At 40.5% G+C, this 23,237-nt stretch overlaps 1 protein-coding gene across 1 annotated transcript in view; it reads left to right on the forward strand.

Annotated features, from left to right (window-relative positions):
* Positions 1-23,237, forward strand: part of POLR3B (RNA polymerase III subunit B) — a 61,446-nt gene that overhangs the window by 18,144 nt on the left and 20,065 nt on the right. Inside the window, exons 13-23 of the mRNA XM_080971673.1 lie at positions 1,110-1,271; positions 1,879-2,079; positions 3,281-3,443; positions 3,749-3,902; positions 7,336-7,410; positions 8,246-8,344; positions 9,379-9,506; positions 14,602-14,811; positions 17,061-17,219; positions 18,404-18,521; positions 19,202-19,344. Coding sequence (XP_080827799.1) covers positions 1,110-1,271; positions 1,879-2,079; positions 3,281-3,443; positions 3,749-3,902; positions 7,336-7,410; positions 8,246-8,344; positions 9,379-9,506; positions 14,602-14,811; positions 17,061-17,219; positions 18,404-18,521; positions 19,202-19,344 — 1,612 coding nt within the window. The remainder of the gene's footprint in view (positions 1-1,109; positions 1,272-1,878; positions 2,080-3,280; positions 3,444-3,748; positions 3,903-7,335; positions 7,411-8,245; positions 8,345-9,378; positions 9,507-14,601; positions 14,812-17,060; positions 17,220-18,403; positions 18,522-19,201; positions 19,345-23,237) is intronic.

A 23,237-nucleotide genomic window follows, 5' to 3' on the forward strand; every position in this document is an offset into this window, starting at 1 on the left:
CAGTTTTAAATTGGTTTAATTCCATGCAGGAATTAAATAATGCAATAGACTCCAGAATGTCTTAACAGGGCCCGTTTGAATACCTAGTTTGTTTAGCAGTTAACAATGCTTTGTATACTGGGAACTTGTATTTTTGGCATTTGGTAGCTGCTGTATTTTCAGTCTTCCTGACAGAGCTGCTGTAAAAACCAAGAGTTAGAATAGAATTGCCAAGTTCTAGAGCTTATACTTCTTCTTTAGGGGATGCAGGAAAGGCTTTTCTTTGAAGCAGGGGTGGGTGGGGAGTGGGCATTCAATCCATTTGTAGCTCGCAGGGCAAAATTTTAGATGGATTAGGTTCCCACTAAAGTTAATTAGTAGAAGTTGGGTGAAATGTGAATGGGTTAATTGGAGAGCAAACCAAAAGACGAGTGTGATGTTAAAAAGTGAAAGAAATAGCTGGAAGGAAATAATTCAATAAAGAACAAATTCAGATTTACAAAACTAGTAAGGACAATCCTTTCCCCATACTGATAGTTACCGTATTCAAGGAGTTGCTCCCTGTTCAATTTTCATAACATATTTTGGCTACTGAGACATTTACATATGTTTTAGCAATTCTATAACATTCTATATGTTAGCAATTCTGAAAATGAAAAATGTGTTAGAGTAGTTTTTCTATAGTAATGTGGCATATCTATTTAAAAAGCTCTACATTTAAAATTTAAAATGGTGGTGAGCAGATGAGCAGTTAGGTTTATAGGATCCAGGGTTTAAACAGGCCTATTCTGGTGTTTTGTATATCTGTTTGTTATAGTTCTTTTTACAGTACTTTTCAATAGAACTTCTCTGTGTCGTTTACATAACAGCCGTTTTATTTCAACTGTTCTTGAGAACAGGCTGAAAGAGTTCCGACTTTGTCTTGTTGAAAATCAGATTACTACTTTACCCATAAACTAGAATCATTTGTTTATGTTGTAGTCGTTTGGTCAGATTGTGAAAAGTGCCATTCTTATTTCAGGATGAGCAACGTAAAGGAATGGCCCTCCAATTAATGCATCTCCAGTGTGGCTTCCATTGCTAAATGCATTGCTTGCTTCCCGCTGTAAATCTCCTTTTTTCTGTTGCAGCTTCTTTCCCTTCTGTTTGAAGACTTGTTCAAAAAATTCAACTCTGAATTGAAAAAGATCGCTGATCAAGTAATTCCCAAGCAGAGGGCAGCCCAGTTTGATGTAGTTAAGCACATGCGGCAAGATCAGATCACCAATGGCATGGTGAATGCCATCTCCACTGTAAGTGTTTCATTTGCTGTGGAAGGGGTAGGAGAGCAGTGGGGAATCTCTGGCCCATGGACCTGATTAGGCTGGACAGGGGGTCCTCATTTGGCCCATGAGAACATTTTCCCCAAGCCATGCATGATGTCAGGAGTGGGGCAGGTAAATACATGGATGCAAAGCATCCTTCAGGAGTGCTTCCATTTGCCCTTGACAATCAGGCTTTCATTTGGCACCTTTTAAAGCTTGTCACCAAATGCAAGTGCCACTGGGACTGGATCCCCTTGGTTGCTTCCAAGTGATGTCTATCCCTGCCGAAAGTGTGGCTTGGAGTCTTTGCCAACCAGCTGATTGGTGGTTGCTGCAAACTCCACTTCCTGTTCTTGCACAGTTTGATTTCAGAATAGCACTGGCTTGTATTGTTACTGTTTACGCAAATATTCACCAGGCTTTTCTGCCCTAAAGTCTTGAGGACAGGCGGAAAGCTGAAGCTATTTTACCACCGCAGTTAAGAATCATCCATGTTTTCAAATATGGATTGATCTGTTTTCATATACTATTTTACCACTTTTAAAAGTAGTTAAAATCTCTACTGCATTTTGACAGACTTGTGTCATTCTCTTAGGGGAATTGGTCACTGAAGAGATTCAAGATGGATCGTCAGGGTGTGACTCAAGTATTGTCCCGCCTGTCCTATATTTCTGCTCTAGGGATGATGACAAGGATATCTTCTCAGTTTGAAAAGACTAGAAAAGTGAGTGGTCCCCGATCACTGCAGCCATCTCAGTGGGGTATGCTGTGTCCATCAGACACGCCTGAAGGAGAGGTAAGAACCATGAACTTGATTTATTTTCCCCTATCACAGTTTGATATGCTGAACCATTAGTTGAACTTGAACAATTGCACTAGCAGCCAAAATAGTGGAAACTGTCAGGGAACTGCCATCAGTGCCGGAGGGAGAGAGCAAAAGCCAGAGGGATTCCAGAGAGCGTCCAGGGATCGGGAGAAGCAGCCCATCTTCTGGGGAAGAGAATCAGCGTAGCACCAGTGGAGAAGGGGGGCAGATGGGGGAAGCGGCGAGGCGGTCTCATGACTCCTTGCCTGGGACCAGCGGGGAGAGTAGGGGTCCTCCGTTGCCCACGCCCTCCTTGCGCAGAAGGCTTTCGCGCAGAGAGAGTAGGAGGAGACTAGGAGTCAAAGAGCTTCTTTGCTGGAAGAAGTTTAAGAAACGCCCACTGACGGATTCTGCCAGCGATTGAGACAGCCACGGGTGAGTCCGGACAGAAAAGGTTCACTTTGGCAACCCACCCAGGTGTTTGCACCCAGCCAGGGAGATAGACACCTGCTTACGCACGAGCAACCCCTAGAACCATTACAGAAACCTTTTGCAAAATGTGTATTTCTGAGGTTTGATTGCTCATAACACCAGTCTTCTTTAGAATAATTCCATAACATAATACTGAAATATTGCGTATCATTAGAAAGATTATTTAATGCAGAGTATAATGCAACAAGCTGTGTTGGATTATCTTTATCCTATCAAAAGTTATAGCCAAATAAAATCAGTTATAAACAGAAAACCACGATAAAGGATATTTCATAACTTCTCACCATTTCTGTCAGGACTTAGTGTGGAAACCTTTTGCCACAATTATAGCCCTAAAAACGGCATCCCATGAAGTGAACCGAGGATTTTAGTTCGTCAGGTGTTATCATGTGAAACTAAGATTATATGATTGCTTCTATCAATTGTGCTTTATTCCTTGGTTGCTTCTGACTAATAAGTTTCTTTAATCAGTTCCAGATTTTCTGTTGGATTAAGGTCAAGGCAATTACGTCACTTTCTAAATGACCAGTCAACTCCTTAAACTCAGTTTGTCATTGGTCAGTTTTGAGTTAAGGAAATCCACTTCTTGTTACATAAGGGAGTTGTGCTGTCTTTTTCTAGTTATTTGGCTATAAATAAAATAATTTTATACGAATTAACTGTGTGTGTATTTTTTCATTATTATTTCTTTTCCTTTCAGGCCTGTGGCTTGGTTAAAAACCTAGCACTCATGACTCACATTACGACTGATATGGAAGATGGTCCTATAATTAAATTAGCTGGTAACCTGGGAGTAGAAGATGTAAACCTTTTGTGTGGAGAAGAACTTTCCTATCCAAATGTGTTCCTTGTTTTCCTTAACGGTATGGCACTTCTGAAATTTTCTGGGTTGTTTAGCTTAGAAGTATAGGTGGAAGATTAAAATTTTATTTTGTTTGACAGAATTTGTATACCACTTCATTGAAAATAAAGCTTCTATGTGGTTTACAAACGTTAGCACTGCACCTGTCTTGAGTTGTGAATTCTGAAGTCCTAGAAAAGAGTGGGATTGAGCAGGACTGGCAGCAAAATAGGCCACGGTTGGCCCCTTCTGTCTGAAAGGTGGCAGAGTTGTGCAATAGCAGGTAATGGAGATGAGAGTGCTTAACAGAATTGCTTTATTGAACAGGCAACATCCTCGGGGTCATCCGAGACCATCAGAAGCTTGTCTACACATTTCGGCTAATGCGCAGAGCTGGTTATATCAACGAGTTTGTTTCAATCTCTACAAATCTTACCGACAGATGTGTGTATATTTCCTCTGATGGAGGACGATTGTGCCGGTAAGGAACTTGAAATACACTTTCCCTGAATGACTGCAACTGCAGTTTCATGTTCATTCAGCTCATTCTCAGGAACAGGTTTTGTATAAACTCGCTCGACAAGGTGACTGCTAAACAACCCTTTTTTGTCCAGAAGGTCCAGCATGATGGATGCATGTTTCAGCAATAAAAGGCAGCACCAGTGTATTTGACATTGGACCAGTTTGGATAATTGTTCAAGGCTTTAAGCCAGAAATGAACTCGCCTCCTCTCATCACATGCTAGCTTCATTTTGAAGATCTGAGCTTGGAATTATAGCAGAGTTCCTCATTCGGCCCAAACGGGAAAAATCTATTTTTAACGGCAGTTGCTAAACCAATAAAATAAGCCAGCATTAACAAAGTTAACCAGCTGACTGATATTAAGTCTAGTTCAGACATAACAGGAAACTCTGGCTTAATTTTATGTCATGATTTACAACCCTAAGCCAGCAAGTACTGGAAGGAGGAGAGGAGGAGGACTGCTAAGTCCTAGTGCTCATTCCCAGCTTTGCAAACCATGTTTTATGAAGCCTTGAACAACTGTCTGAACTGGGCCACTGGGTGACTAATAAGTTTTGTCAGTTTTCTTGTGGCTTTTCCCAACTCCCTTGTAATCCTTTCGCAGTGGTTCCAATATCCACTTCAACATTTAAAAGTGCTAATTAGCCTCTGAACTATTAGCATGGACTCTTGGAGTAGAATTCCCAAGTATATTGCAGTTATTTACTGCACACTGCGAGAGCGTCTTGTCCAAACAGAAACAGCCCTTGACGTTTTGCTTGTGCATGCCATTCTTTGTATCAGTGTTTCTGTGTGGTGGTTCTGGTAGAAGCCTTTTAGAAAAATCATTCCTGCTTGAAAGCTATGTTGCCAAATAGCAAATAATTTTTTATACTTTTGTTCTCCAGCGTGGAGTTGGACTTAGGTAGGTGATATCAACAGAATGTTATATTCGCTGATCAATATATTATATATTATATCCCTCCTATTCCCTTGCTAATGTTTCTTAGTTATTGCATTAGCTGCTGTATTACATACAGCAGCATTTGTTTTGGTGTTTAGGTCTCCTGCGTGGTATAAGAAACTTGACTCGGCTCGTCCTTTTATATATAAGCTTAATAAATGGACTTCCAGGGTGGCGCCATCGGCAATGGCGGACTCCCTCTGAACCGGAGGGACCAGCTCCGCGCGAAACGGGTCTTTTCCGCTGCGGCGAAGCGGGGACCCTTTTAGAAATCACAGGCGGATGAAGCCTGTGACCGTGGGACTCGGCGGGCACCCTTAGCGCCCCCCCAACCCGCAAAGGAACCCACTAACGGGCTCCGAAGCGAAGAGGGGGAAGTGGCACGGTGCTGTGAGTCAATTGCTTTTTCCGTGGAGCAAAGCCGCATAGCCGTTGCCGGAGAGCGCTGCCCTTTTCCTGGGACAATTTGGCATCTAAAATAATCACTCGTGAGTACTTAAACATTGAACAATTGGACTTCAAATAAGAACTGGCGATTAGAAAGGAATTGGACTTAAAAATTTACCTTACTTTGGTACTGACACGGGAAGGTCTAAACAGGAAGTCAGCCTTCCGTTTCCTTGTAGTCAGAAGAAAGCAAAGACAACGTAAACTAGAGCTTAGAAAATCACTTTCAAAGGATTGGTTTTCACCGTTTAAAATCATTGAATCCCCCTTCGGTAGCAGGAGAAGAAGGGGGATCTTTTTTGGACTGTTTAAACATGCAGAAGTGAGTTTAAAGTAAAGTAACTTTCCACCGTCCTGATCCTGGAGCGGGGTGTCAGAATTGACGTTTGAAGTTCATTGACCAGAGACAAATGTTTTTGACAAATAGTTAAAAGAAGAGTAACATTGTGATTCCACTGTTTCCTTTCGCATTTTAAAGGAACAAATATTGACAAAATATCTTAAAAAAAGAAACTTTGTTGCTATTGTCCTTAAAAGAAAGAACAACCAGAAGTTTTCCCCCTAGAGGGGGACTGTGAAACTGTAACTAATTCTAGGGAGCTTGCAGCTGCCACAGATTACAACCGTGGGAAAGGACTTGTGACCTTGTAGGACAATGTTCTCAGAAGCACTGTTGGGTGCTTTCTGTAAAATAAATGCCCTATTGGACCAGTTAAGCCAGAAGACGGATTTGATGACTAATGCGGCCAGAACATTTGAACAGGTAGTGGGAAATTATATGGAGCCCACCCAGGAACTTAAACAGGAGTGTGCCATGACAGAACAGTTGAGAGAAGAGGATGTTGCTGAATCTTGGGCGCCAGAAAGGGAGGAACTTTTGGCCCTGCAGGAAAATGAGCCTTTGGATTTGATAAATGAACTTGGAAAAAACCAGATTTGGAAAGATAAAGTTTGGATTGATTTGGAAATGGGGGGTTGGACTGACCCCCCTATGCAGAGATGTTTGGACTTTCCGAGTCTGGCAATGGGCCGTCAGATGCTTGGAGCTGTGGGGGCTCTCAATTTTGGAGGGAATTTGAAACATGTCTTAAAATACCACATGGAGTCTAATCTGGACTATGGGAAAGGGGCTGATTTGTTGAAAAGGGTCAAAAACACTACCAAGCTGGAGTTCCCACGAGTGAAAGGAAAATATGAAGAAGAGCTGCGGAAGGGACATGGAAGAGACTTGAAGGCCTCGGATATAAGATCACCAGGTTAATGTGCCAGACTAATGGGATAAAAAGACTGACAAACCCGGGACCAGGAGGAAGGGACACTGGAAGAAGATTGGATTGTTCCTATTTCTTTTTTCTATCATTAGGAATGTTTTATAAAATTGATGAATGTTAGAAAAATGTTGAAATGAAATTACTTGGCTCTTGTAAAAATGTTTAAAGAATTAGGTAAAAAGGTAATGGTTATGAGAAGTTGGTAAAAATAAGATTTAAGTCTTAAGCTTTAAGGTTTTTTTATAAGATAAGATGAAAATAGAGTAAGGCAATGTAATGACAGAATACAACTATTAATCAAGATACAAGAAAAGGGAGGAGGAGGAGGTCATACAAAGAAGGTAATGAAAGTAGAGAATTTGAAAATGACGGTTTTATTTTTTTCTTTTTCTTTTTCTGTTTTGTCTTTCTTCCTTGTAATTTTTAAAAAAACTCTTTTTTCAATAAATATCATTATATATATATATATATATATATATATATATAAGCTTAATAAATGTTGCGATACTCATCGGCAAGCTTAAATAATACTGTTCCGTTAGAAGGAACACTGTATAAGGACTTGGTATGATGAACTGAAACCTTCATCTGAAATTAAAATATGGTCCCTGATTAAGGAGAAGATTGAGAAAAGTGAAAACTGTTTGGATCTACAGCTGCTGAAGCTCCTGAAGGATTTATCAACCAATATGCAAGGTGTTGCTTAACTCTCTTCCTTTTCCCTAATGCAGGCCTTACATCATTGTGAAGAAGCAAAAACCTGCAGTTACAGGCAAGCATATGGAAGAACTTGCACAAGGTTATAGGTAAGCAACTGGGCATGCAACATGCTTGTTTCCTTGTCTAGGTATAGCTATGCAGAAATTAGGATAAATCACATTAGGTGATCCTGTAGCAATTAAAAAAGAAGATGCTTCTATCAGTTTGGACCAGAGATGGGGAACCTGTCCCTCCAAATATTTTTCAGCTACTGCATCATCTCTGACCATTGGTCATGCTGGCTAAGGTTGATGGAACTTGGAGTCCAGTGACATGCGGAGGGCCACAGGCTTCCCCTCCCTGGTGTAGAAAATGCTGAGCTAGTGAGACCAACGATCTGACCCTGTATCAGGCAGCCTCAAACCCCACTTTCATTTCATGCTAGTACAGTGGTGCCCCGCAAGACGAATGCCTCACAAGACGGAAAACCCGCTAGACGAAGGGGTTTTCCGTTTTCAATGCGCTTCACAGGACGAATTTCCCTATGGGCTTGCTTCGCAAGATGAAAATGTCTTGCGAGTCTTGAGATTTTTTTTTCGCTTCCCCCCCCCTTTTTCTAAGCCGCTAAGCCTTTAATAGCCTTTTAGCAGCTAAGCCGCTAAGCCTTTAATAGCCGCTAAACCGCTAATAGCGCTAATCCGCTAATAGGATTGCTTCGCAAGACGAAAAAACCGCTAGACGAAGACACTCGCGGAATGGATTAATTTCGTCTTGCGAGGCACCACTGTATATGAGCTGGTTTTCAGAAGAATTTAGTTCACAGCAGTAGTAACAGTTCAGTTTCTACACAAATTGGTCATTCACTTTTTTAAATAGATGCGATAACAGGGGCTTAATGTGGAATTTGTAAGTTATTTTTACACATTCATGCTCTGCCTTCAGGAATTTTGAAGACTTTTTACACGAAAGTCTGGTTGAATATTTGGATGTGAACGAGGAAAATGACTGCAACATTGCACTGTATGAACATACAATTACAAAGTAAGTGTTCTGCGTTAAGAAATTTGTGTGGTAAAGCTGGTATTGGCATAGGAAGGAGTTCCTCATGTTGTGTTGAGTGGCTTACAGGAGTGAGAGAGCAGGGAATGATGCATATATATGCAGATATCTGAGATAAAGTATGCTATATATTTATGAAAAATGCTCCTCAGGGATATTTATGTTGTCTTTCATTTGTATACCTGATGGAACTAGGAATGCACTCACGGGGTTCCTGAACAAGCCTGTTTCCCCATTTAGATCAGTCATATTATATTGTTATTATTTATTTAATTTGTTTGCAGCCCTTCGTCCAAAGGTCCCAGGGCGGCATATCTCTTTACATTTTCCCTTGGAGGGGGGGGGGGATTTCTTGTACACCCTGGAGCTTCCAGCCTGTAAGGCATCACTAGGTTACTGACTTGTAAAATGCAATAGAGGAACGTTTTGTGTGATTTAGAATGCAGGGTCACAGTCACACCACGATGATACTGTTTTGTCTCAGAGCTACAATTCCCAGGACACTTGACAAGCTGCTGTCCCCAGGATTCCCACAACCGCTAAAGTGGTATACTAGTGCTTCAGATGTATGGAGTGGATGCAGCCCTTATATTTGCCATTCTCTTCTTCGCTGTCTGTGTGACTTTTCCATTATTTCCCTGGTTCATGAAAGCCATGAAATACATATTTGAGCCTTCTTGTTTGTCAGTACAGGTAAACTTGGTTGTCTAGCGTGATCTGTTCCGGAAGACCGTTTGACTTCTGAAACATTTGACAACCAAGGCGCAGCTCCCGATTGGTTGCAAGAGCTTCTTGCACTCAAGCGGAGGGCGTGTCGGAAACTCAGGTTCTGAGAAACGTTCAAAAACCGGAGCATTTACTTCCAGGTTTTTGGCATTTGGGAGCCAAAACGTACGATAACGGAGGCGTTCGGAAACCAAGGTTTGACTGTATGTGGGCTGCAAGCTTTAAGAAATATAGCTACTTACTCATGATCTTTTTGTTTCTCTCCCCTTCCTCCCACCTCCGCTTAAAAGAGAGACAACACACCTGGAGATTGAACCTTTTACTCTTCTTGGCGTGTGTGCCGGCCTCATTCCTTACCCTCACCATAACCAGTCTCCAAGAAACACTTACCAGTGTGCTATGGGGAAGCAAGCTATGGGTAAGACCTGGGCCTCACATCTGAGTAGTTGCTTTGTTGTGCAAGCTGTATAGTATTAAATTATTTTAAAACCATTGATGATAAGCTGATTTTGCCATAGTGGAATGTGAGATTCAAATTTGTTTTTAAAGATGCTTAAAACGGTATTGCTAGTATGAAAGTTACTGTACTTGCTTTTTCAGTGTTGCTGGAGAGCTAGCAAGTGTCTTTATGTCACCTTGCACTGTAGCATTCTGTGCTCTATATATTTTTCTAAAATAAAAATAAAAACACAAAGACTGACAGAGAACATGGAGATTTCCTGTCAGTCACTAATGTGTGTAACCTTTCAGTATTAATTGCTAGTTCTTTAACAAGATCTAGATATGGAAATGTAGTTACAATGAATTTTCCTTTTCTAGGAAAAGCTGGAATGCACTCGTTATCAGTGGCTTCTTAATGTGGTAACATATAACACGAGCGTTGCAATCTTAAGCACATTTACAGATTTGAGTTCAGTGGATGATACCTTTGAGCAAACACACATAATACCAAACTACAACTGTGGAAAAGCAGCAGATTCTCATATATGCTAAATTTCAAATAGTAATGCATTGCTATCCTATTTCACAAATGTTTTGCCATCTTTTGCTCGCTGGCTAAACTTTCCCCCATTAGTTATTTATCACAAGTACATATAAAGTAGTGTATAAGGTTCACAAAAACAAACAAACCCACCTGCCAGTAGTTCATATTAGAGTGTGCTAGTCATGCAGTTCATATGTCAATGCAGGAATACAAGATGGCCTTCCAAAAAAGATATTTTGTCTCAATCTAGCAATCACTATTATTTCGTTAAATGAGCATGGCAATTCCAGGGGTGCAAATCCACCTCCCCAGTCTGTAGAACCTGTGGACACAAAACTCGCTCTTTCCATTAAAATGAATGGGGCAATGCGTGGGTGCATTGTGTGCATGTTGACCCCTGTATCATATGTTTGCTCATTTATGATAACACACAAACACACACACGCAAACTTTCAAGCCTTCATTAAAATAAACTTAGCACTTCCTGGGCTTACCAATTTGCATTGTATCATATAGCTTTAAACTGGGTCATTTACCCCACCCCCCCAAAAAAAATCTTTGTGACTAAATCTCTCCCATCCCATCCCCACTCTTGGACACTGTCCTTGAAAAAATTATCTGGAGCAGTTTCACCTGCAAGCAGTGCCAGAGAGTTGTGTTCTTACTATCCCCTGTTCAGTTATTGAGACTTACTCTTGAAAAGTTAACACCAAGTTGTGTTTAAAATATTTACTATTAATACTTTACTATTATGTATGTGTCATTTCTGGAAATCACATTTCCCTGAATAAATTCTAAAACTGAATCATGTTCCTTCTCTGTCACTTTCTGGCAGAAATAAAAAGTTGGAGGAAAAAACATATATATATATGCGTCATTTTTATTTTATTTTTGCCTCTCTTTTTTACTGTGATTCCCCCCCCCCCCCGCCCGCCCGCCCCAGGGACTCTATTTTAGGACTATTAGCCTCAGAAGGTTTGGTTAGTTACCACACACAGTTAAGCAGGATCAGTGTGTACAGAAAGCCAATTCAGTATCTGTAGAGTTCTTTTGTAGTTTTCTGTGTGAAGGTCTTTTTTTCTCGTTTTGTTTTCAGTGTCATTTGCAATTCATTGTCTGTGTTTTCTGAGGTTGGTGTATTCAGCTGCTTTGACCCTGGGTCTTGCACATTTAGCTCCTTGGATACAATCCTCTGACGTTACTGCTGACGCTGGGAACACAAAAGCTGCTGAATATCTTTAGTAATATTTTTTTCTAAGGCTTTGTTTCTGTCTGCTATTGCAAAGCACCTGACTCTGAAGAAAGACCAGGGAGACAAAACTGCATTTCTAAAGTTGGCATATTACAGATTTGTTTAAATTGAGTTTTTACATTGTGTGCGGAACGTTTGCGAAAAACCTATGGAATCTCCTCCCTCCCACCAGGGAAAAAAGCACCCTATGTGGTCATAGTTGCAATTCTCTCCCAGTCCTCCTAGATTTGCTAGGATATTTGCTAAGTAATATCAGCACTGAGGAAATTTTGTGCTGAGTCTCATAAACTGACTGTTTTGAGTCTGTCTGCGGTGATTCATCGCATCAGATACGTTTGCCCTTTAAAAAAAATCACCCCAGCCCTTTCTATAGTCGTCTTTGCCCACCCCCTGCTGCCACTAACTGTCTTTGTATTGTCCTGGAGGAGATCCATGTTCAAGTCCATTTAGTCACTTCCTGGGCTGTCAAGAGCTTGGGATTATTGAGATAGCATTTTAGCTTCCTGCTGAGAAGAAAGGACCCATTGCTCAGCCTTGCCCCATTCTGATCACTGAAATGCTTTCATTGCTTGCAAAAATTGCATCCTTGGGCTTAGCAGTCATTCAAGTGAGGGAAATGGGTGTGTCCCATAATATGCAGGTGCTGTAGATGTATTTTGGAAAGTATGGTGGGCATACTCAGTAGCGAAAAATATGGTTTTAGGTTATAGGCTTGGGTGAGCTGTTGCAAGACTATTTAAGCATTTTACTTATAATGCTTATATCCTGGTTTTCCTTCAAGAAGCTTAGAATGCGGCTGATCTGAGGCTCCCAGGTGGTGTTGCGTCCAGGCACTGAGCCGGGTGACACCTAGCTAGGCTTCAACAATGTAATAGTATCATATTCCTCCAAGCAGTCTCTGGATGAATGATGACAGGGACTCTTGAGTAGCTTCTATATGTGCAGCAGAACTTTAGAGGTTGTGGAGAAGCTGCTCCAAATTCTGGAGGATCTTCAAGTCTCTTGTCTCATGCGGTGTGCGTTGTTTCAGTAGAATAGAATTGGAGGGAGCTTTAGTGCACATTTGGAAATGCTTGGATGTGCAAGGCTATTGGATCCCAGCTATAATATTAAAAGGAACTCAGAGATAAATTATCCATATAAATAATACATTCAGTAGCAGCAGCAGGAGTATATATTTATTTATATCCCATCTTTTCCCCAGTCCAGGGCTAAAGGTAGCTTACACAGATAAAACAGAACAAGCTAAAAACATAAGATGTCATAGCAAACTGTGGTTTGTTGTTACAAGAACATGCTGAAGCCAGTGTTTGGAACTCACACGCCACCCTCCCCTTCCTCTCTGCTTTCCCACACAAAGAGAGGAAATGTTAACCTGCCATTTATGGTTTGTAACAAACTGTTGTTTCCTATTTTGTCTTATTACAGAAAACTAATTTGCGAAAACCATAGTTTAGCAAAGCAGGATATCAGATGAGAATTGTTAACTATGGTTTACACAAATCAGTGTTTCTTGAATTGTGTTAAAAACACAAAACTGATACTTTAGCATTCTTTCTTCTGTTTATGGAGTAGGAAGAGTACTACTTCCAAAAGCTCAAATGGAATAGGTACCTAGACTAGTTAACTAGCATATTAGCTTCCCATGCAGCTGTCAAATATGTTCATATTTAAGAAAGATACATGTTGCTATTTAAAATATTGGTGATGAATTGTTTTGCTTATTAAAAATATATGAGGGTTAGATCCAAACTTGGTCATGCTTAGAATAAGCCTATTGAAATCAATGGGAATGTGTCTGGATCCAGCTCTCTGTGCCTTGTTCAGTAGTAAAGTTCCAAACATACAGGAAAGGTTGGCCTTTTCAGGGAGTGATGTTCATACACTGATTGCTATCTAAAGGTTTTATGGAACCTCAGGAATGCACTCACCATTCATGTCTCTGAAAAGGGAAACTTTTACAGGCACAGCTCTGGATTGCAGCCATTATGCCTTGCCCCATGGCTAATCCACTGAAGAAGCTGTTGTATTTCTAACTAGGTTGCTGCAAGCCCAGTTCTTGATAGAGAAATAGACTTTATAGTGGCTTTTGCACCCTAGCTGTAGGGTAGGTAACACAAGAGCAGACAGGTGATATCTTGAGGTAAATAAATGTTGTTTGGTTAGTGAGGTTGAAAGAAACACTGAGGCAATGGTGAACCCAGGGTGGTTGGGTTTTTTTTTAATATAAAGTTGTTTAGACGGATAGTTTTGTTATACATTTGCTTATTGGCTCTATGACTATGAGTTTTATTCAACTAAGTTCTACTCAGCATAGATCCATTAGGGTCTGAATTAGACCCACTGTCTCCAATACTAGTCATTCTTGAAGTGGGCCCAAACTGATATTAATGAACATGACTAATTTAAGTCCATTAATGCCCATGGGTCTACAAACATGAACTACAGTGCTTTTTAAACCGTGTATATATATTGCTGTTTATTTGATATGTGTGCCGCTTTGGTACATTCTTCTATAAATGCTGCATACATAGACAGAGGAGGAGGACAGATGAGACTTAGCTGAAGGTAGATTGAAGAAGTGCTATATGGAGCACTCTTTAGAGTCTCTTATTTGAAAGCACTATCAGACAAATTATAGAGCCTGGGTACTTGCAGCTTTTTCTGTACTAGTACTTCTTACTAGTAGTTGGTATTGTAAAAAACAGCGTTTTCAAGCTATTTTGCTCATGATAATTGCCCAGCACAACTTGGGTCCAAGCTATCTGAAAGACTGTATTCCCTCATACGAGCCCATCTGGGTTTTGAGATCTTCAGGGGAGGCCTACCTCTTGGTCCCACCACCCTCACAAGAACGCTTGGTGGGGATGCAGGACAGAGCCTTCTTAGTGGCGACTCCCAGACTCTGGAACTTCCTCCCTGGAGAAGCTAGATTGGCTCCCTCCTTTCTCTTCCATTGGCAGTCAAAACCCTTGTTCCAACAGGCTTTGGGGAAACTGTCTGCTTTTTGTGAAAGGGCTGGTACTGTGCTGTTTTTATTGCATTTATTTGTATGTTTTAAACATATGTTCTGTATGTTTATAGTTTTAATTCTATCAGTGTTTGCTTTTACTATTGTTTGCTTTTATTATTGTTTTTTCAATGTTTTTAGCAATTCTTGTTTTTATTTGTAGGCTACCTTGAGTCCTTACAGCAAAAAAGTCAGTGTATAAATGAAATAATAATAATAATAATAATAATAATAATAATAATAATAATATCTTTTTTAAATTGCAGGTACCATTGGATATAATCAGAGAAACAGAATAGATACTCTTATGTATCTGTTGGCGTATCCCCAAAGACCAATGGTTAAAACAAAAACCATAGAACTCATAGATTTTGAGAAATTGCCAGCTGGACAGAATGCTACAGTTGCTGTGATGAGTTACAGTGGTTATGACATTGAAGATGCTCTTGTGTTAAACAAAGCTTCTTTAGACAGAGGTAAGAAGGACCTCATAATGCTCTGCCATTATCAGTGGATTGAGAGCTATGTTTCTTTCTTCAGCTCAATTCATTCAACCATGGTAAATAAATTTAACTGCAGTTCAGTGGAGAGGGTAGCCATCATGGTATCCTTCAGCCATTTTGCTGAACTACAAATCCCATCATCTCTGACTATTGGCCATGGTGTCTGAGGCTGATGGGGACTGGAGTCCAAAAAGTACTGGAGGGCAGAACATTGGCTACCCCAGATATAGGGTAATATTTCACTTAACAAGCCATGGTTTGGGACCTGTCATGTGTTTTTAAACCTGTGGTTTGTAAAAGCTATGGTTTGGTGTGATTCCTGAACTAGAAAATCGTAGTTATGGCCATTGCTCTGATTTCAGAAGCGCCTGCAAGATAAAACTGGGAATGCTGAGCTGATTAAAAACAAAAGCAAGCAGGCATCTCTGAACCCAATTGGCCTGTACATTTGCAGCCTAAATTATGGTTTTGGGCTAAGCTATTATAACAATAAACCATTGTTTAGCATTACACCTAATTGCAGCCACTGTGTTACAGCAAACAAAATGGGAAAAGGCAGTATAAAATTGCCTAGCAAACCTCTATACTTAATCCTGAACCAGAGTACTTTTTGAAAAGGAAGCAAGCTCTCTAAACCAATGCTTTTTAATGCGTACAATTGCAGTGTCATATATCCTTTAGCAGAGCTGGCATCTGACCAAAAGGAACGTACTAAATTTTGCCGGAGGTTGGTGTGTGTGTGTGAATGTATCCTGCTGTCTTCACTTTGATGAAGCTTGTCTGGATGATCTGGTTTTAGTGTTGTGCTAACAATCATTTTCAAAGTGCCATCCCCCTTGAGAAATGCCTAACATTTATTTTGCGTAGCCACAAAACTTTCCTGCCAGCTTGTGCTGATACATCCTAGCACACTTTCCCCAGCCTTTGCACCCCTCCTTGCTAGTTGCCAGGCAGCCATACTTGTATTCCTAGACATGTATCTTTGGCATTAATGTCTGCACACTTAATTTATTCTTTTTTTCTAAAACAATGGCAGACATGATTTAAAGCAGAATGTTTTCCTTCTTGCAGACTGCTAACATTGGGGAGAAATCAAAGACTGTTCAGAATTACTTCGTATCACTGAATAATGTAGATATGTCAAGCATAACTTACAGCTATTTTTGGGTTTTCAATCCAGAGTTTATTCAGAGGCATTCTACTTGTGTTTAGAAATATGTATGCGTTTTAGTCAGTTAAGGCTAAGGAAGGAAACTCAGTGCATTTGTATGTTTAGCTCTAACTTTTAGTTCTTACAAGCAAAAGTTATCAGTATCATTGACTGATATTTTTAGAAGGGCAAACTACAGGTGATACTTCTTTAAAAAAAATACTTTGAGGCCTTTATTAAAACTATGGAAAGTTTCTGGCCACTTTGAACTCACAGTTTTAACAAGAGTAGCCATATTAGCAATCTCTGACTAACAATTTTATTGTGTCATAAGGTTTCATTCACCAGGGCCCATCGCATTTTCATAGTACTTGTTAGAGACGGTTTTAATTGTTTTACAGTGTTTTAACTGTGTTATTTTCTTTTATTTTTAATTGTGTTGTTTTATCTTTGCTGCCCTTGGATTTTCATGGAGATAGAGGAGGATATAAATTTAATAAATAAATAAATGCCAGCTTTTGTAGCCTGCAGAGGTCCATGCCAAAATTAGTGCAGCCTGATCCTATACTTTCAATTACACATAGGATCTAGATATGTGAAAGCTTGGAGGGGGGGACCAGAAAAATTGCGCAGGAGATCTACTTCCCACGCCAATTTTTTCCATATATATTTTTTTAGGCCTTCTCTAGCAGGATCGCAGCCCTACATTTTTAAAGGTGTCCAGGAAATATATTTTTAGTTGCATTATCTTATAAATCAGTGCTACTCAAAGTGGTGGTCCACGGACCAGTGCCAGTTCACAAGCCACTGGCTGCCAAACCCCAGTGACTCCACCACAGCCCAGGTTGGGTGGGATGCTTCAGGGACTAAATAGGGTACCAGGCCCTGGTACCTTGGGATGGGAATTGCCGGTCTACCACATCAGATAGCTTGAGAAGCACTGTTATAAGTAACTTTTCAGAGGGCTCATTTCTGTACTGTAGAGGTATATTGTGAACTTGCAACGTAATAGTCACTTAACTATCTAACTCTCATGGTAGGAATTTTGATCAACTTGTTTGCTTTCTCTGAGGTTTTGGAAGGTGTCTCGTGTACAAGAATGCCAAGTGTACGCTGAAGCGTTACACAAATCAAACATTTGACAAGGTGATGGGACCCATGCTGGATGCGGCTACACACAAGCCAATCTGGCGCCATGAAATTCTAGATGCTGATGGTATTTGCTCTCCAGGTATAAAGTGATGTTTTGTGTATTTTAAGAAACTATCATTTTGCGCAAGTGTGCTAGGTACAATACAGAACACGGCAGCCCCATGCCCTGTGGCATTCCATCAAAGTAACAGAGTAAATGTGAAGGGCTGAGGGATTAATAATAGTGGGGAAGCATTCAATGTAACAGAGAGTAGATGAAATTATAATGCATGCTTTGTCAAAGTTGAGTTTTAAGATGGAGTATACCTAAACAAAGTGAAAACTTTGTGCCAGGCAAATAAGTTCTTGTTTGCCCTGGTATTTGGTTCTTAATTGGTGAGGTTGGCCCACCTATGAGGCAAGGTGAGGTGACTGCCTCAGGCGGTTGGAGTCACAGGGGCAGATCCTGATGACAATCTTTCTCCCCTCCCCGCCACCCTTGTTCCTGATGTAGATCTTCCTTCACCCCGTCTTCCCTGATGGGGAGGGGGCCCCATTTTGGGGTCTGCCTCAGGTGCCAAAATGTTTTGGGCCAGCCCTATTAATTGGGATCAGATAATATGATGAAACCTTAGCCTGTATTGGTGTTCATCTTTTAGTATGATGGAGGAGGCACTGTCATTAAAATGATCACTTTTAGTAAATAATACTATGTGTTCATCCTTTAGTGGGACGGAACATGATTGTCCTTTTGTAACATTGCAGGATGAGCACTTTTAGTCATTGATGGGGGTTTAATGTTATTTAAAATTTTGCATTTGACGGTCTTTTACAACTCTATGTCTTTTTGAGACATTTTATGTAATATTAACAGATAAGTGCAATAAATAATAATAATAAGCTTATTGGTGGCTTTTTAAAACTGTCCACTTAGAATAATAAGACTCAGTAGTCTGTTCACTGCCAATTTTTTCTTTACTTGAAAACTTTTTTAAATACAGTGGTGCCTCGGGTTACATACGCTTCAGGTTACAGAATCCGCTAACTCAGAAATATTACATGGATTAAGGACTTTGCTTCAGAATGAGAACAGAAATCGCGCTGCGGCGGCAGGAGGCCCCATTAGCTAAAGTGGTGCTTCAGGTTAAGAACAGTTTCAGGCTAAGAACGGACCTCCGGAACGAATTAAGTACATAACCAGAGGTACCACTGTACTTCATAATTTTGATCAACTTGATGCATTAAAAAAGCACAACCTGTTTTCTTCTTCCTACATCCTTACAGGTGAAAAGGTAGAAAACAAGCAGGTGCTTGTGAACAAGTCAATGCCAACTGTGACCCAGACTCCTCTGGAAGGCAGCAGCATCCCGCAGCAACCACAATATAAAGATGTGCCCGTAACGTATGTCACACCATCATACTTTATTTCTAAAAGCCAGAGGGGGAAAGGAAGAGTGGATAGTTCATGCTTAGTTCTGGAAAAGTGGGAAATAAAGCTGAGCAGCAGAAGGCAGGGAGACCAGGTCAGGAACTTCATTGGATCACAGACAGTGAACTTAGTTTTCCAGGTTGTGCAGTGTAGAATAACTGTAGGCTAAAGTACACATTCCATTAATCATGCTGTTAAAGTGCTCAAGCTGGCCACTTTTATTCTGAAAGAAAACTAGCTCCATTCTGGAACATGCTGTATACCTCAAATATATAGAATCACAGAATTGTAGAGTTGTATATTATTTGAAGAGAACATCCAAAACTCATGTAACAATAAATGCAGAAGTTGTTCAGGTAAATGTCATTTCTATTAAAATTTTCACTTATCGTGGAAGGGCTGGGCTGCAACTTATTCTTTATTTAATGTTCTTTTTTAATATTCAAGCACAGTGGTATCATTTTTAAATCAGGGACAGAAAGGTGTCTGTCATTCCTTTCCTTATAATTTAATTCCAAATGTGTTTTAGCAGTAGTTTTAGTATAAAAAAGTACATTTGCTGTCTGAGCTTAAAACTTGCAACCTGATGTCCCACAAACAATGTGGCTTTATTTCTGAGAAATGAAATATGTGTTTTCTCTCCTAATTGTTAGTTACAAAGGTGCAACTGATTCATACATTGAAAAAGTCATGATATCTTCAAATGCTGAGGATGCATTTTTGATCAAAATATTGCTGAGGCAAACGAGGCGGCCAGAAATTGGAGACAAATTTAGCAGTCGCCATGGGCAAAAAGGTATATACATTGTTATGTTTAATTTTTTTAATTTGCTGTCCTTGAAATAATGCAATATGCATTGCTTATTTTGTAGCATATGGGGGTATCTGCATAAAATTGGTATATACATATACCGTATTTTTCGCCCTATAGGACGCACTGGGACCCGTTCTGGGGGAGGGGGGAGCACAAGCTGCCAGCCGCGCAAGCTGCCAGAGCGATGCCGAAGCTGCGTGCAGCTTCGGCATTGCTCTGGGACCCGTTCTGGGGGAGGGGGAAGCACCGGCTTCCCCCTCCCTCAGCCCCGCAAGCTGCCAGAGCTGCCTGTTCTGGGGGCTGGGGTTGGCGGAAGCTCGGGCTTCCCCCGCCCCAGCCCCGCGCCTGGGGGGGGGAAATAATTTTTTTTCCTTTATTCCCCCCCCCCCAAAATCTATGTGCGTCCTATAGGGCGAAAAATACGGTATGCTGCTCTCAGCTATTCATAAGTACATATGCTCATGTTACTAAAAATGTGTCAGTGGATGCAAATGACTGGGAGCCTAATACTGTAAAATATAGAATATAACAATGCTAACAAAAAATGGAAATTGCTCTGTTTTGAAATAACAATTCTGCACACAATTGGCCAAAATATTCCAATCTCTTTGTCTTTGTGCATGTACGTGTGTGTGTGTGTGAATGCATATACAGTGGAACCTCAGGTTAAGTACTTAATTTGTTCCTGAGGTCTGTACTTAACCTGAAACTGTACTTAACCTGAAGCACCACTTTAGCTAATGGGGCCTCCTGCTGCCCCCGCGCCGCCGGAGCACGATTTCTGTTCTTATCCTGAAGCAAAGTTCTTAACCTGAAGCACTATTTCTGGGTTAGCAGAGTCTGTAACCTGAAGCGTATGTAACCTGAAGCGTATGTAACCCGAGGAACCACTGTATCCAAGTGGAGATGGAATTGCAATCTTACTTATCACTGATCTGTTGAAACTTTAAAAGGGTTACTGGATTTTAAAGAACAACAGAGCTGAGTGCAACCACCATTGTGCTTCCTTTTGGTTTACTTTATGGGTGCGTGGCAAGCAGCAGTAGCAGGAGATTGAAATAAGGCAATTGACTATCCCTTCATGATGTTCACGATGCTTCTAGCCAGCTCTGCCTATGAGGATTAGGAGTGTTTCAGCACTTCCAATCTGCTGTCCAGACCTTAGGTGGTATTTCATCCCACTCTGGTCACTGCAGGGCCACTTGGCTAAAAGATGGTACAACATGCAGAGTTCATTTGCAGTGACGGACTGATGCTAACTGAATTTAGGCCCCTTACTTATCATTCTCAATTGTGTAAAACTCACTATATCTTTTAACTTTTTATTAAAGAATATTTAGCTGATGAAAAACCTGCCTTTCAACAGCTTGGGCAATTGAATAAATTCTAATATTGCCAAGACCTTGATGGGGTTGCCTTTTGGAGCATGCCTGGAATTTTTATAAGCAGAAGCTACCAGCTATCTTTTTTGAAAGATAATGCATCTTTAATGCTGCGGAGCTCAGTGGGTGTCCTTGGACCAGTCACCATCTTTCTGCCATCTTTCTACCTCACAGAGCGATTGTGACAATAACGTCTTGGAAGGCAGTGACCAGTATCATGTGAGTCAACTTTAGCTTCGGGAAGGAATGGCAGGTTGTAAATGAAACAAACAAACAAACAAACAAACAAACGATAAATAAAAAAAAATCGAGTTAGGAATATTGTCACATAAGCGCCTCATTTGCTTTCTGTTATCAGGCATCAATCAAAGTGTGAAAATGAGGTTGTTACCTATAAACAAACCACTTGCTCAGATGCATTGCTGATAAGGCCTCAGTTTCTACGTCTTCCCTTAGCAACTCTGCAGCAAAATTAAGGTAGCAGACCTGCTTTTCAGAGAATCTAGGGGGAAACCAATAGGAATCCCCCAGGTGAAGTTTCTTGATAAGGACATCTCCTGCGTAAAGCATTCAGACTTGTTAATTTCCCCAAGTGCTCTACAAAATATATGCATTGTTTTCAGTGCACTTGGAATGGTATGCTTGACTGCTTTGCATACCGTGCCTAATTATGTTAATCATAGAAAAACGTGGAGCTGGAGCTTGCTAGATGCCTGACCACTTTCCAAGCCGCAGTTCTGCTGTTGGAAACAACTCCCAACAAATGCCCGTCAAGCCTTTCTTCTTCAAATGTTTCAGTGCAGGAGATGCCATAGCATACCTTGGAACTTTAGACCATTGCTTAGTCTGCATGACTGTTCCCCTGAACCCACCCCATAATGTCTAACCTAAAAAATATATCTTCTTGCAAGAGAAGGGTACAGTTGTCCTTAGCAGATAGGTTCAGTATTGGTTCCTCTTTGTTTTATGAGACCCTTTTGAAAATATACCACTCGCAATCTTCTCTTGCTCTGTGCAGCATGAGACAATATTGAGTACATTCAGAGCCTCAGTCAGTGCCCCCTGGGAGCTGAGTGTATGCTGTGAGGTGCCCCAGAATCTTCTGCAGCACCCACTTTCTGCAGTTGACAAAACAGAGTGGAAATTGTATTTACTGAAAGGAGGAAGCTGGGGGAAATACTGCTCCAAAGTCATTAAAAAAAATGTTGCTTCAATAATATTTCAGAATTCTGTATCTTCTGAAAGTTGTGGATAAGCAGATGTAAAACCACACTCTATTCAGTAATGATGCACTTTGTTGGTGCTTCTCATTTTTACCCTTCTGTAAAGGGTGCAGTTTAGGGGATACTTGAAATTTTGCAAGGAACATCCTTGCATTCTTTTGGAGTGCCAAACAGAGAAACCTAAACCCATTTGAGATAATATTCCTGTTGTTATATCAGTAGTTTGACTTCCACCAGATATCTTTTGATTGAGCTCAAACAAAAGGAATGATTTAGCAGCCATGCTTCTTTTTTTTCAAATTCACAAAAACTGAAATCAGTTCTTGATTCCACAGAGGGCTGGGAGAACACAGAAGTTCTGACTTCTATATTCACCAGATCATTATATTTCCAGATTTCCTCTTGCTTCTGTAAAAGTCCCAGTGAAGGGGGAAAGTTAGGCTCCTTTGATGTGAAAAAAGCAATATATCACTTCTCTGAAAGAAGGTTTTGCAGTCTCTCATGTGAAAAAGGATTAACACCTCCAACAATGGTCTTGCAGATCACAGAGCTAAGCAGCAATGCTGAGCAGTATTCCTGAAGTGGAAGAACTGTATTTAAGGAAGGAGGATTGAAATGGCAAACAGAAGCTGTTTTAATAGCTAAAGATCCCAGATAAAGGCTTAAACATTTCTTGAAGTATTTGCACTAAAATGCCTCTAAAGACAAGGAAATGACTTCAAATTCATAAATGCTATCTTTAGGAAAACAAAGTTCTGTGGCCCTTAGCATTGAGATAGTGCGTGCTCACTGTAGTGCAGAATAAAGATACATTATTCAGACTATCCAGTACCTCTTATAGCCTTTTTCTTCTCTGGTATTATTTAATTAGTGTACACTATTAAAAGCACAAACTCAAACCCAGGATGGTAGACATATTCCTTTAAAAATATATGGTGGCCTGAGGACCACATGAAGTATCTTTCTTAGTCTATTTTTGTCCTGCTTTTCAGCCAGCAGGCTTCCAAAGCAGCTTACATCAGCCAATCCAATTAACTGAGGAATCCTATGTATGCCTGCTCAGAAGTAAGCCCCAGTGAATTCAATGGGACTTATTTCTAGGGACGCATGTATAGGATTGCAGCCTAAAAGTGCAATAAAACTGCAATTAAAATGCTATTAAAGGCAGAACTCAAGTTAATCCATTGGAAGAAAATACATAATTCCAGTAGAAAGAATTAAAATCATACATGAAGCTCCAGTGAAGAGGCCTTGGACCGCTTTGGGGGGG

This window comes from Podarcis pityusensis (assembly GCF_964106645.2).
Source record: "Podarcis pityusensis genome assembly, chromosome: 10".
Lineage (NCBI taxonomy): Eukaryota > Metazoa > Chordata > Lepidosauria > Squamata > Lacertidae > Podarcis > Podarcis pityusensis.